The sequence below is a fragment of the Eubalaena glacialis genome, chromosome 13, assembly GCF_028564815.1.
Source record: "Eubalaena glacialis isolate mEubGla1 chromosome 13, mEubGla1.1.hap2.+ XY, whole genome shotgun sequence".
NCBI classification, from domain to species: Eukaryota; Metazoa; Chordata; class Mammalia; order Artiodactyla; family Balaenidae; genus Eubalaena; species Eubalaena glacialis.
The window spans coordinates 41300142-41315590 of NC_083728.1; the positions used below are offsets into that span (position 1 = coordinate 41300142).

At 39.4% G+C, this 15449-nt stretch overlaps 1 protein-coding gene across 1 annotated transcript in view; it reads right to left on the reverse strand.

Annotated features, from left to right (window-relative positions):
- HAO1 (hydroxyacid oxidase 1) overlaps nucleotides 1–14522 on the reverse strand; it is a 64046-nt gene extending 49524 nt beyond the window's left edge. The window contains exons 1-2 of the mRNA XM_061209112.1: nucleotides 14386–14522; nucleotides 7314–7465 (exon numbers count right to left, since the gene is read on the reverse strand). Coding sequence (XP_061065095.1) covers nucleotides 7314–7465; nucleotides 14386–14522 — 289 coding nt within the window. The remainder of the gene's footprint in view (nucleotides 1–7313; nucleotides 7466–14385) is intronic.
- Between the last annotated feature and the right edge of the window lie 927 nt (nucleotides 14523–15449).

The window sequence follows — 15449 nt, forward strand, 5'->3', positions numbered from 1 at the left end:
CAGGAATTTCTTTTTTAAATCTTTTTTTTTTTTTTTTTTGACAGTTTAATAAGAATTTACTAATATGCCGAGCATTCCTGGAATGCATTAGGTGGGTTTTAATTTTTCTCTATTTGAGGTCCCAGCACTCCCTCATGTGGCATCTGTCCACATAACAAGTCAGAAGCAAAAGGATAAGTAAATATTTAATCTCTTTTTTTCTCTTTCTTTTTGATTTCCCATGATTAAATGGAGCAAAAGAGCTAATGTGTACCTCCATGGAGAACAAAATAAAATTTTATTACAGCTACTGGGCATAAAACCAGAGAGATTTTCACCATAATGTCCTAAAAGCCTCAATGCTATAGTAAGCATTTTGTTAATTGGTTCTCTGAGAAATCAGAAATGTTCTACTTATTTTGCAAGATGGAAATTTAACCTAATGAGACCACCTCCCTTATGTGTTACTAGCATTTATGTTTATTATTGCTATTTTCTTCAATATGTTAAATATTTTGGAGAAATGATTCTGTATTCATCCCTGAGGCTTATGTGAAGGATAAAACTTAAAAAATCAAAAATCAGTCTAGTAGAGTTTCAAACGATATGCCATTATAAGTAGAGGCATTTATATGACTGCTTAAATATTATAATAATGGTCAATTATTAAAATGTTGACTAAATCATCCACTGCAATAAATCTCTTATTCATAAAACAATGCATAGCAAACTGCTCTCCACTGAGTGTTTTCTGGTTATTTTCCTTCCATCTTAAAAGAGTTTTAATTTTCATTTGTTTAAAATTCAAGCCCCTTTATTTATGCTCCTGAATTTTGCACAAGGCTTTTATTTCCTAATAAGTTTCATATTCTGTGGCTTATTCCATAGTCTCAAAACTAAAAGGATAAAACTGTAAAAACATAGAACAATAGTACGTATAGTACTATACGTATAGTACGTATTCCAAGACTATAGCATACAGCTTGCCTTAGGGGTCTTGCTGCAGTTAATGACATTTGGAAATATCAGTAACCGACCAGGGTATTATAGACAGAATTGTGTAAGTGATTAATAACATTGAGCAAGGTATTTAATCTCTCCAAGCCTCAGTTTCCACATGCACAGGAGTCGGAGAAAGATTCTCAGGGCTTTGGGCTCACACATTTTAAGACAGTGGTCAGGGAGAGCTGAGTTAATAAATTCAAATTGCCTGGCACACATTAATTGCTAAATAAATGTTCGCTATCATCATTTTCCACAAGACTTTGAAGTATCACTTTTAAAATTTATGTAAGCATTTATTAAACACCTATTTGTTTTCAGCAAGATCTAGAGATCAGTAATTATCTGATCGTTCTCTTCTATCCCAAGAATGCAGTTTTGAGAAATGAAAATCCAATGTAGGCGGGTGCTCACTCCACAGTCTATATCCTCCAGGGCTGGCATAGAGTAGAAAGTAAGGGAGAAGGGGGATTTCAGAAATGTCAGGAGGGGCAGTTCTTGACTTTGGTCCCTTTTTTTGTATTTGATGACATCTTAAAAGGGCACAAAACAATTTATTTATATGCTGAAAAAAATTGTAAAGATCATCTACTCCTGTTGGGAGTTTTATGTTTTTGTGTATTCTCTTTGTTTTTGTCTTAGCAGCAGAACTTTTTCTTTAAAGCGCTGTTCTTTTCAGTCCCAACAAGCAACACAAGTAGCTGCGTGCTCAGTGACACACTTAAATTCCTTGAGATCCTTGGAAACAACTCCAGCCTCCTTGGGACACCGGAAGTGAACCACTGATCTCATGTAAGCAGCTCACTTTATCAGTGAGGAAACATAATCCTAGAGAGTGAAAGTAGTTAGTGGTGAATTTCCACATAAATCAGATGCCCCAGCTGGACAGCCCAGGGGACAGTTGTAGCCCACAAAAGTATTTGCCTTGGCCCACACATTGTTGCTCCAAACAGTGTTTTAAAGAATTTTGATTTATTTGCCAACATTTAAAAACCAGGACATTGCACATAAAAATCAAGATTTCTGGCTTCTGTTAAAATTTTTGAAGATTTGGCAACCACCCCTCATCCTCACTCCCATGGGGCATCAGTTAGCTAGTGCCAAGGTGTGGCTGCCCTCCTTCAATGGAACCTGCAATCTAGGTTTGGTACCCTCTCCACCACTGAGCCTGCATTATTGTTTTCTTAACTTCATCCCTCCTTGGAAATTTACATTACCAGCCTGGCCCTTAAAGTCATTTTTTGAGGTTCCTGCATAAAGCTTAAAACAAAAACATCTTTAACAAAGTAAAAAGAGCAATTTTTTACTCCCACTAAGATATTATAAACGGAGTATACTTTTCTGAAAGTGAGGTTTTTTTTTTGTTGTTGTTGTTTTTAAATGGAATGAGTTTTTTTGTTTTGTTTTGTTTTTTTTAATTTTATTTATTTATTTATTTATTTATGGCTGTGTTGGGTCTTCGTTTCTGTGCGAGGGCTTTCTCTAGTTGCGGCAAGTGGGGGCCACTCTTCATCGCGGTGAGCGGGCCTCTCACTATCGCAGCCTCTCTTGTTGCGGAGCACAGGCTCCAGACGCGCAGGCTCAGTAATTGTGGCTCACGGGCGTAGTCACTCAGCGGCATGTGGGATCTTCCGAGACCAGGGCACGAACCCGTGTCGCCTGTATTGGCAGGCAGATTCTCAACCACTGCGCCAGCATGAAAGTGAGTTTTTAATGTATGGGAGAGAAATATTTTAGGGACTTGGAATCTCAGGGGCAAATAAAAATTGAGCCCCATTTTGGGAAGCTTTTCCTAGTATTTATCTCATGTGACCCTCACAAGAGCCTCTAGAGGTAATATCTCTCATTTAACTAGGGTTGCCGGCTGTAGCAAATAAACATAGGATACCCAGTTACAAATGATTTGGTTTTTATCTGAAATGCAACTATAACTAGTTCTCTGTATTTTATTTGGCAACCCTATACTCGTTGCCATTTAGAAAATGAAGAAAGAGTAGCTCCGTTGGTCACTCTACGACCACACAGTCATGTAAAGAAGAAAGCTCTGTTTTTGGGCTTAGTTCAAAACAGGGACGTGTCCTACAGTGGTGAGGAGAAAAGCCAAAGGACCCCTGAAGCAAGGCTCTGTGAAGAAGTCTAGAGAATCAGCTGGGAAGGCAAGACCGTGGTACCGTGGCAACTTCCAGAACTTTCTAGATGCTCATTCTAATTATTCAGGCCAGACCATTCCCTGGGGATTTGATTTCACCTACTCTTACTGACCAGGCTAACAGGAACACTTTCTCCAGAGATGGCTTCTAACTAACCCGTATCCTCTGAACGTGGCCCCAATTTCTCCTTCTAGCTAGGGACCAAGACCCTGGAAAAAAGAAAACTTGATTAGGGGCCAGATAATTAGGAGGGTGGGAAAAAAATCCTCCACAACAACATCCATAGATCTCACAGTCTCCCCAAGGATCAGGCTAGCTTGAGAGAGTTTCCATATTTGGAAATGATAGAGTAAATCAAATATCAGCTGCATAATTCCATGTTGATTTTCTGAGTTTTGAGAAAGGAAAGCAATGTCTACCAAATGCGTAGGTTCCTCCACTCTTCCGAATATTTGCCTGTGGCTGTACAAATATTCAGTTAGTCATTGTCTTGGTTTGCATTCTTCCGGAAGCTGACAATGAGACAATGCTCTGAGCCTGAGTCTTTTATTTGGGAATGATGGCAAGGTGAGCTGACGGAGTAGGAAAGTGAAAGAAGGATGGGAGGCAGCCAATGAAGGGTGTGCTAATGGACAGGTAACTTCTGAAGGCAACTGGGGCTCAGTCTTATTAGGGAAACCCTGGGTGATGGGATTAGAAGATGCTTCAGTTACCCTGATCAAAGAGAGCTGAGGTATTTATCCACCAGCCAGAGGGGTGCCCTTCCACTCACCTGCTTCCAACCACCACTCCCATTCATCAGCTCCTGTTGCCAGAGAAAATGTTAGGCAAAGAGTTGCAGGTTCTGATAGAAATGCGAAGTAATAAGGGAATATATCCTGGGCACCAATAGCATCTGTTCCAGGCACACATTCTTTCCTTCCAAGTAACCTATCCATCCCACCACCAAAATGTACCAGCCAAGGAATACTCTTTGTTATGAGCTGATCACAACCTGTTTGGGGGATTAATCTTAATATTAAAAAGACCATCAATCCATAGACAGTAATTGGAAGGTCGAAGAAAACCTTAAGAATGTTGAAATCCTTGAAGGATGATTCTACCACAAATCTGGAATATAAACAGTCATGTCACTGCCCTGACAGGAATGTGTTCAGGATCTTGGCTTCTCCAAGCTAGGTGTGTATAACCTTCCGTTGCCAGTTCCTCTGTGTCCTCAGTGTCACCACATCCTCTCTGTTCTGCCTGTTCTACCTTATGCTAATGCCTATCAAGTATTTCAGTCTCCTGCACTCCCCCGGGGGGGTCTGCTCTGCATGCACCTTAAGTGACAAATTAATTACTTTTAGGGAATGTGATTTACAGATAAATGGGCTTCCCCTCGTGATACTTATGGGATTTTCTGGAAATTAAAAGCAGCACAAGGCAGTTAAGAGCCCAGACTCTGGAGCCAGACTGCCTAGGTCTGAATCCCATCTCCATCATTTATGAGCTGTGTGACCCTGGGCATCTGCCATGTGCCTCTGTTTCTCCTGTATAAAATGGGCTTAATAATAGTACCTACTTCTTTGGGCTGTTCAGAGGATGTGATGTTTTAATACTTGTAATGTGCTTAGAAAAGTGCCTGGAACATGGTAATCATTTTATAAATAAATAAATCTAAAGGGATAAGACTCCAATAGGCATTTAATAATGTTTCATGGTTAGTGCTAGAAGGAAATAATGTTAGATAAAATAGTCCTGCCTAGGCTGTCAAATTATAGTTTCTAAGTAAACTTTCTTCTCATTTTTCTTTCCACCCCCCGCCCCAGCAAAAGTAAGGAGCAGTGACCTTGGAACCATCAGAAGTGATTTGGAGAATAAGTCCTATCAATTACTTAACTTAATGAAAACCTGCTTTCTATGGAACTAGCTCTTTGCCCATAAAATGGGGACAGTGACACCTGTCAAATAGCAAATAAAATGATATATGTAAAAATACTTTACAGGCTCCAGGGCGTTTTACCAAGTGAGCTTTGCTTATTGCCTTCTTCACTTCCTTTCATTCACTTCCACTCTCTCCATGGTTCCTTCTCCAGTTTTCTCTCTTCTTTTAAATTTAGCTTTTATTGGTCTCTTCTTGCAAAATAATTCAAAAAAAAGTGTATACATATGGACCAAAAATAAGAAGACTATAGAGTCAGGAATAGTCCCATCACTCATAAATAAAAATTTGTAAAATGTGGTCTACGTTCTTGGTCTTCAAAAATAAATATATTATATGACCTTATTATTGTTTGTAACTGCTTTTTAAAAATTATTATATTGTAACATATTCCCATGCCACTCAACTCTTTCTATAATATGATTTTTAAATGTTTATCCCATATTTATGCATCCTATTTTTTTGCAACCAATCTCCAAATACGGGACATTCGAGTGTTTTTCCTGACTTTTTTCTTATTAAAAATAACAGGCATGAAAATCCCTGCAAAGATGTCATTCTTCAAAATCATAATTATTTCCTTGGCATTCCTAGAAGAGAATTCATAGCATCACTTGGAATTCATATTTTCAAAGCTTTGATACACAGTGCCAAATTATTTTCTAAAAAGATTATTCTATTTTTCACTCTTCCTACCAGTATTTGAAAATGCACATTTTCAACATGCGTATAACCTAATCACCCTATCTAATCTTAAAATAATAATTTGATATTCAGAAAATAAAATTATCCATAATTTTATATTTGATAATTATGGATGGGATAAAAATTGAATACTTTTCATACATTTATTTGTTATTTTTATGCCTCCATGTGTGAATGTCTTATTTGTCTTTTTTCAATTACATCTTTTCCTCCATTTTTGGGTTATATGTTATTTTATTATTCAAATAAAAGAGCTCTTTACACAGGAAGGACATTAACGCTTTGCAGTCTCATTTTTCAATTCTTTTTAGTTGGCCATTTGTTTTAAATTTTTATAGATATTTGAGAGTGTGGAAATTTCCATTTTTGTGTGTGTGCTGATTTGTTTGCTTTTGTTTCACTGGTTGTTGTCTATAACATTCTTGGAAAGTCCTCTCTTATCCTAACTTTAAATAGACTGATACATTTCCCTTTTTTCCCTTCTCCTTCTCCATATTTCAGGATTACTGTAGACAAATGGCTGGGGCCACACTTATCTGTGTGTGGTCCTAGAATTAAAGGGACTCCAGACTCTGACCTAAGTCTCTCTAGCACAACCTCACTGTATCATGCTGAGAGTCTAGGCAGTATTTTGTGGAAGACATTTCAAGGAGGGAAGTGAATCCACAAGATCCTTAATTCTTAAAATTAAAATGTTTTAAAATAGTATTTAGTTCCTGCTCTTTGGTCCTGAATTTTCTGCCTTGCTCAGCATCAAAAAAAAAAAAAAAAAAAAAAATCAGGTAGACTTCATTACCAACTTTTATATGTGTTTCTGAAGCAGAATGTGGGGAGATTTATCACTGCACATATCCTTTCAAACGTTCATAGTTGCTAGGGGACTGGGAAGTTAATAAATTAGCCCTAATTAGGAATTTCTGCATATCATATTTGAATTTCTCATCATTTCCTCCCAAGGCAGTTGGAAATGCTCTACTGGGAATATAACCTATCAGTAAATGAATCATGGTCCAAAACCATGGCAGAAAACACAACCAACCAAGTCACTGAATTTGCTCTTTGATGGTGAGAATCATGTGGTTTGGGGGAAGCAGCAAGGGCTTTGAAATTAGGTAGCCATGAAGTTGAGTCCATCTCTGTACTGCCTAGCTGTGTGACCATGGGTGAGGCCATTTCTCAGACCTCGATATTTTGAGTTATTGATATTAATACTCATAATACAACTAAAAGTCATTGAGCCACTACTCTGTGCCAGGCACTGTTTTAGATACTTCATATATGTGAACTCAGTTAATCCTCACAGTAACCCAAGAAGGTAGGTACTATTTTTATCTCCATTTTACAGCTGATAAAACTGAGTATCTTGCTAGAGTCGTACAGCTAGAAGGTAGAAGAGCAGGACGTGCAAGAACAGGCATTCTGATGCCAGTCAATGAGCTTAACTTTTGTGAGTATAAAGACATCCAGGGAAGTGTTTGCTTGATGCATACAGAGAAGGGAGTCGCTAAATGTTAGCCCATTTCTGTCCCTTTGAGTGAGAACCTTGTTCCTACCTCGCACAGTTGCAAGCTCCCCATCTACGTGAGCCATGCACTGCATGGCAGTAGCCCCAACGCAGATTGGCATGCTGACTCTCTGCCCTAAAACAGAAGTCGACAGGTCTATTTCAGCAACGTTCCGGAGCATTCGTGGATAAAGCTTCCACCTAGAATTTTTGAAAAAAAAAAAAAGTTTTTAGAATTTCAAAAGCATAACCAAAGCTTTGATATTACATTTGAGTTAGAAAGAGAAAATATTCTTCAATTTTTCCCAAGCAAAGTCCATTACAAAGCTCAAGGAAATGCGGTAAATGTTAATGGTTGTTCAGATGGAAAGTTAACAATAAGATGAATAATAAACTTCTCAAGCCATTGTTCTTAGTAAGGTATAATGAACACTTTATAGAATTAACCCATTTGAGTGTACAGTTTTTTGCCCTTTGAGAAATGCATGAAGTTGTGTAACCAGACAATCAAGATCTAGAACAGTTCAGTCATCCTGAAAATTTGCCCCATTTCCTTTTATAGTGAAACTCTCCCCCATCCAATCTCCTAACAACCACTGATCATTTTTTTTGTCCCTATTGTTTTACTTTGCAAGAATATCATACAAATGGAATTATATATAGTCGACCCTTGAACAAGGCGGGGGGCAGGGTGGGGGATGAGGGTCAGCCCTTTGCCCAGTGGAAAATCTGGGTATAACTTTACAGTCGGACCCTCCAGATCTCCAGTTTCACATTCACGGATTCAAGCAACCATGGATCGTGTAGCACCTATTCAGTGAAAGAAATCTGTGTATAAGTGCACCTGCTCAGTTCAAACCCACTTTCAAAGGTCAGCTCTAGTATGTGGACTTTTGAGTCTGGCTTCTTTCACTTAGCCTAATGCTTCTGAGATTCACCCATATTGCTGCATGCATCAATAATTGTTCTCTTTGGTTGATGACTAGTATTCCATTGTAAGAAGGTAGCACAGTTTGTTTATCCGTTCTCAAGATAAGAGACATTCGGAATCTTTCAACTTGGGGTGATTATAAATAATGCCACTATAAACATTCACTTAAAGGTTTTTGTGTGAATATAGCTTTCATTTCACTTCTTCCAAGCCATTTTCAAGATGGTATAGAATGGCATGGAGGTTAGATTAGAGTTTAAGACGATATCCTATGTCAACTTCATCAGTTTTGTTTTTTGTTTTTTCTTTTTCTTACAGACTGTAGCTTCAGGAAACTACTTTTAAAATTTGATGTGGTTTCTTCAAAATCCTTGATCTGAATTCAGTATCCGTTGAAGTATGATGATAAGGGAAGTTTTTATTTTAGTTTAATTGAGTATTTTCATCAACAATGTTATTTGGCAAAGACTGGAGTTTTAGGCTTGAATTTTGGACCCCTGAACATTATCTTAAATTACTTTTTCTGTAATACTTTTGTGTAGCAATGAAAGTTACTAACAAACAAAGAATCAAACTAGTAAATTTTACAGGAAAACTAGTTCTCTTTTCTCTCAGCAAAATTTGTATCTCCTATTTGTTCAGGATTATTTTCTCCTCATTAGTAACTGATTAAAACTGAAAAAAAATACAGCCCCATTTCTAATGAGCACTAAGGCAATAAACGTGTGAGTACACACACATACATACCTAACTAGCACTCACCTTTCAGGACCTAGATTTAACTCTGCTTCTGGATAGATCAAGATTTTTTATTAATACAGTGAAGTGTGATTTAGTAAGGGAGTCACCAAAATAAATCGAACCTCCCAAGTCTTAATTGAAGCCTACTTCCTGTAGCAGAAGAAGAAATTCTGTCTTCGTGTTGCCTTGAGGAATAGCTAAGGGTCTGTAATATAACCCTTCCTCACATAATAAAGTAAAAACATCCAGCCCTTGCAAGCATAATAAAGAAGTTTAACTGTGATTTCTCTGCAATTCCTTTGAACATCATAATTGTCATGATTTTCTGTCACACCACATGCTCTGCTGCTGGAAGTCTTTTCTTCTCGACTGACCCTCACAGCATAATTCTTTGATCTCCATTCTGATGGGGGAGAGGCAGAAGCCTTGAAGAGAGTTTTTTACTACCAATCATCTCTAAGTGTATTATTAGAACGAGAGAAAAAGATTTAATAGCAGCCGTTAGCACGCTGGCCTTGGAAGGCATTAATATTTACTTAGAGCTGAGGAAACAATGAAAGCTTTTATGAAGCGTACACACAGAGCTGCGGGGCATCAGCCGTGTGTGTGTGTGTGTGTGTGTGTGTGTGTGTGTGTGTGTGTGTGTGGCAGAAAGAACATTTTCAAATATCCAGTTCCCCTTTTTAAGGCAAGGCAAAACCCTTCCATCTCCAGGCAGTAGCTTTAGGCTTGTCCACGAGGTGGCGCAGTCACTTAAATAACTGTTCTTGCTTCCCACACACGTTATTTCCCGCCGTGAGAATGGCATTACAGACGCTCGTCAACCAATGCACAAAATGCAATTCCTAGGCCAAATTAGATGAGATCAATGGAGTGGGAAATGTAGGTTCTCTAGAAAGTCCTCCATATTTTGAAATTTTCCAAAGAGCAATTACAACTAACCTTGTCAGGTAATTCCAGTAGCTCTCCAAGCCCCACCCAATCCCATCCCCCAATTTAAGTGATTTTTTTTCCCACAGTCTTATATAAAACAGTAGCTGACTCTAACCTTGGACTCTGCTCTTATGGGACCTCCACTTTGGAAAAAGTTATGAAGATTGACAAAAGAATCGAGTCAACTGAATAATAAACCTCCTTCATAGGTTTCCTGAGTTAAAATAAGTGGGGCAAAAGTTGGGATCCATTTTGTTAGGGAAACCACTGACTGAAACAGTCTGCCCTGGCCAGGCCCAATAGTAAACACTTGCATGAGTTTTATTAAGCAGGAGGTCCTGGTAAGGAACGCGAAACTAACAAGCCACCACCAACCAGAAGAATTCAGGGAAAGTCGAAAAGAGAGGAGACTCCAGTGATATGTCCTACCAACTTTCCAGAATCCTCCTCACTGGAATCCATCTTGTCTGAGCGATGCGTGTGCCACCAGGAAGGACCCTGAGTCAGAATGATTGGCCAGAGACAACCCAGAAACTAATTCCATCACCATAAAACCCAAGACTGCGAGCCATGTGGCAGAAAAGTCCTCCTGGTTTCCTTTACCCTGCTGCTCTCCGTCCGGGCGCCCCTTCCCAATAAAGTCTCTTGCTTTGTTAGCATGATTGTCTCCTCAGACAATTCTTTTCCAAGTGTTAGACAAGAGCCCACTCTCGGGCCCTGGAAGGGGTACCCCTTCCTGCAACATTTTCACATCCAACAAGGACCTTGATTTTAATTTATCATAAATCAGGTGATACGCACAGTCCTCAAGAGGAGGTTCACTGATGACAGAAGACACCTGTTCATCACCCAGCTTTGAAGTCCTGTGCTGTTATTGAATCCCACCAACTCAACACACTGAATTAATAAGTCTGGTAAGATGATCATATTGCATCTTAATTTCTCCACACTAATTATTCTAAGCATTAAAAACACATAAAATATATGTATAAACCTACAGAATGTGTGTATATATGTATATAAAATATACCACAGTATTTGTAATCATACTTTTTAACCATTCATTTGTAATATCGAGAGATCTTTAAAAAATTTAACTGAATTATTATCAACCTCTGAGGCACCCTGGTAAAGGAAGAAGGAGGGCAGGAATTTAAGTCTGAAGAAAACACAGCATGGTAAACATATTCAAATAGTCAAGCCATTTTTGGAAAGGCTCCATGTGTAGTTAAGTTTCAGAAGGCCTGTGAATCTCCTGAAATGGTATGTGTATGTGTGTGTGTGTGTGTGTGTGTGTGTGTGTGTGTGTATGCTTGTCAACACTTCTCTGGATAAAGAAGCCACAGCTTTGAGGTCCAAAGTGGGGAGGGGGAGTGGTTTGCAGGGAAGAGGGGGAAGAAAAAGAGGCGTGGAGGGAGGAGGAGGAGAAAGAGGAGCTGAGGGTGGAGCTGGGATAGAGATCTCTTAGCATGTGACTCTTCAGAAAACAAGAGACAATTAGCTGCTTTTCATAATGCAAGAGAAAAAACAGCTTACTTACCTGTTGTGCAAATGAGCTGAATGATTCTGTGACATTTACACCTATGAGAAGAACACTGACAGTGCCACTGGTAAGTGTAGATTGCTTCTCAAATATTAAAGAGAGGGAATGATTTCACTTTTACCATCTGTTATTTGAAAGAAAACCACACAATTTTCCGGGTCGCTAAGTGATCCGCGAGGGACGAGGAGAGCTTCTTTTTCTAATATTACAGGACTTCTAAATACCCAAATCAGAGAATTATATTCCACCAATGATAATTTCACAAGAAGCCACAAAATATGTGCAGATCACGGTTTAGAAAGATACCCTGAGTTAATGTGTGAGAGAAACAAAGTACTGTTCTTTTGAAAATTAACTCCAATCAAGTCAGGCCCCACAAAACCTAGCAAGCTGACGTTTTTCTCTGTTCCTGTTATAATTGCAATAGGAAACTGTTCTTCTGGGTGGTTCTATCTATTTGACTTTATTTGTCCTTTTTTATGTGGGGAGTGGACACAGTAGTATTAGAGCCCCAAGTCTTAGCCAGAAATATCTCCAAGCAACCATTTAGTCACATAAGTGGCCCGTGTCCCCAGAACTCCAAATCGTGGTTGTCAGAGCTGGGTACAGAGATAAAAGGTGTCATTGTGAATGACCATTTGCTACACTTGTGGCATGGGGAGGGGTATAAATGTCATAACTGTCTTTAAAATACTCTGTCATTGTGTCACAAGGGGTTATCTGAAGTTTGTTTATTTTGCCATCTTCATTTGAATCAGAATGAGAGGTTTCAGACTGATTGCCTTCATCCCATCAAGCCAAAGCTACCACCACCTCGGCAGAACATCTATTTTTAGTCCCGTGTGATCAGCTTGATGACACAGGGTGAGGACTGAAAGGTCACCCAGCAAGTTACACAGCAAAAGAGGAACTGGGATGTTAGATAGGCAATGTGTGCTGCAATTAAAACTCCTCAGGTGGTTGATAATTATCCTCTCTCCTCCAGAGAAAGTTGATTAATACATTTCTCCCTTCTTTAAAGCTGAACAAAATTGAATGATCAAGGTTCATGGAGAAGGTGGCATTGAAACCTCATTCTCATTATCTGTGTCTTCACCCTAAATTACTCAGTACTTAGGCTGAGTAAGCTGAGAATACTCACTGCAGAACCATGTAATTCACAGAAGTTGTGAGGTACTTTTCCAGTCCACATCTTGGAAGTCACCACAGTCTTCTGTGTCTCACCAGGTTTCTAGAATTTCTAGGGTTGAAGAGGTGTTCTGTCTTCTTTGCTACACCCCTTTGCTTCCTCTTAAAGGCCTCCAATGGGCCAATTGTTTTGGGTCCAGTTTGCATCAATTCAACCCATCAGCACTATGGAGGCCCAAGGTCAATGTGCATCCACTGGAATGTAAGCTCCTGTGGACAAGAACTTTCTTCATCTGGCTTACTGCTCTATCCTCAGCATGTAGTACTGAATCGAGCCCATTGAGAGTCTTAATGTGTGAGGTAATTAATCAACTAGCATGGGGTGAAGGGCGGTAAGTGGTGAGGAAGGCTGTGTATAAGTGGAGTAGGTGGTCACCTGAGCATTGTGCCCCGAGGAATGCTGAGGGACACCAACTCCATCATCCTGTCAAGGCCCTGAAATTTCCTTCATTAAAATTACCTATTTGGGTTCAAGTGTTGCTTTCAGGAGACTACTAATAGGCAAACCACATCACCTGGTAAACAGAGTTGAGATGGGCCCAAGAAGGGGCATCTTCCAAGAGCAGAAAATGTTGAAGGGACCCCAAAATATTACATAACAGTTGGAAAAAATCATGCAGAATTTTAAGCCACTCCACTCTTTGCCAACTTTTCCCTTCCCATGGCTCCCCCAGCATTTATTAAATCTCACTTGTGTCCCAGAAAAGATCTGAGACAAAGTCAAGGCTTGAAGGAGTTTTGGGAAGCCCCCCACCCCCTTTCACCCCACTCTCAGGCTCCTGCACTGATTTGCAGATGAATCGGTGCTGCTTGCCAGGAACCACCTTGGTTAGAATGATTTCATTTCTCCTAACTTACACATAGAAAAATGATTTTGAGTGATTTTGCTCTAGGCTAAAGAAGAAATGAGGAAGGCAGGCAGATTCTTTCCCCTGGATACTCTTTGCCTGTTTTCTTTAATTTTTCATCCTCCATGAGTGCCCGCAACATTCTCTGGCTTCACTAAAAGCCATAATATAAGATGAATGATCCCCAAAGACTATAGTATATGGAGGGCTCGCCTCCTCTGCTCCAGCAAATAAACCACTTCCTAATTGCTGAGAGAAAAAGGGGTTTTCCTCCTTTAAAGTTATTTTGTTTCTTGTTTTTATTACAAATAGAAAACATAAACCGTGACAGCTACCATCTTGGGCTTTGAAATATGAAAGTCAAGGGAAAACTAATTTGGGAAGAGAGATGAAGCACTTTGAAGGAGAGATGAAACAGCAAAGTTGAAAGAGTAATGCTATATGGACAAACTGCAATCTAAGGTGAAAATTTAGACAATGTTCATCAAAATGAATGATAATGGAAAGCCAGCAGGATGGGAACATTTGAGGCAACCATCCGATCTAGTTTGACCAGATAAGACGGCTATCTTGTGTTTAATATTAATGGTTCCCTACACCATAAAATAGACCATCACTGTCATACTCAGAGAAAAAGAAAATGGAGTCATCAGAATTTATCACCATTTTTATACACAGTTAAGTGTATAAAAATGTATGTATCCACATAATTCCAAGTGAGGAAACTTAGGGTTAGCTTTTTTCAAGATTCCCAGGCTTGGAATATGTTCAAACAAGTTTAAAGTCCAACATTTCTCACAGCCCTATGAATTTCACTTCTCTACTAAGCATACTATCTAGACAAATAATTCCATACCATCAACATTAAAGCCGAAATATCTTGTTTTAATAGAATGCCTTTGTGTAATTTTTAAATATGATTTTAAAAAATTCTTACCTGGAAAATGCTGCAATATTATCAGCCAAGGTTTCCTGATCATTTGCCCCAGATTTATAATAGTCATATATAGACTTTGGAAGTATGGATTTAGCATGTTGTTCATAATCACTGATGCAAACAAGCCGGGTGAACATTTTCCTGTTGCGAACCCTGGGATGTTTTTCTTTTTTTTCCCTGTGTTGCTTTCTACATCCTGACAATTCTGTTATTTGTCAATTATTAATAGACTTTTTCCAAAGTTCAGATTTAGTTCTCTGTTGTGTACATTAAGAGAGTAAACATATGCTTAGACTTTGAAATTTTATTTTCAGCTGTCTGCCAAAGAACAGGTAGTACACCTAAGCCACAAGAAGTTGGGTTGGGGAGGCAACAGGAGGGGATTAGGTGTTTGTCACATTAAAAAGGCAGAAGAATGAGTAAAAATTAAAAACCTAGAGAAGTACTTGCCTAAAGCCGCTCTTGGCTCAGTTCTGCCTAAGGCTGCTTCTTCCCCGGGGCATGTGACTTTGCTACCTAACGGGTACTGGAATGGGCTGCCCACTCATTTTCATTCCATATTTGGATCATGCACATATATGAAAAAGAGCTTATGAAATGAATGGGGCATCTGTTACTGGAAGGGGGACCCCTTCCAGGGCCCGAGAGTGGACCCTTGTCTAACACTTGGAAATGAATTGTCTGAGGAGACACACATACTGACAAAGCAAAAGACTTTATTGGGAAGGGGCGCCCAGACGGAAAGCAGCAGGGTGAGGGAACCCAGGAGAACTGCTCTGCCACGTGGCTTGCAGTATCGTTTTATGATAATGATAATCTTGTTAGCTTTCCAGATAGTCTCTGGCCAGTCATCTTGCTTGTACCCATATTTGGTCTGACTCAGCATCCTTCTTAACTCTCCTCTTGCCTTCTTGGCTCGCACCTCTCAGCCAAGATGGATTCCAGTGCAAGGTTTCTGGGAGTTTGGCAGAACATATTATGGGCTGGCGTCTCCTCCTTCCTTTTGGCCCCTCTCGAATTCTCCTGGTTAGTGTTCGGCAACAGCACTGTGTTCCTTATCAGGA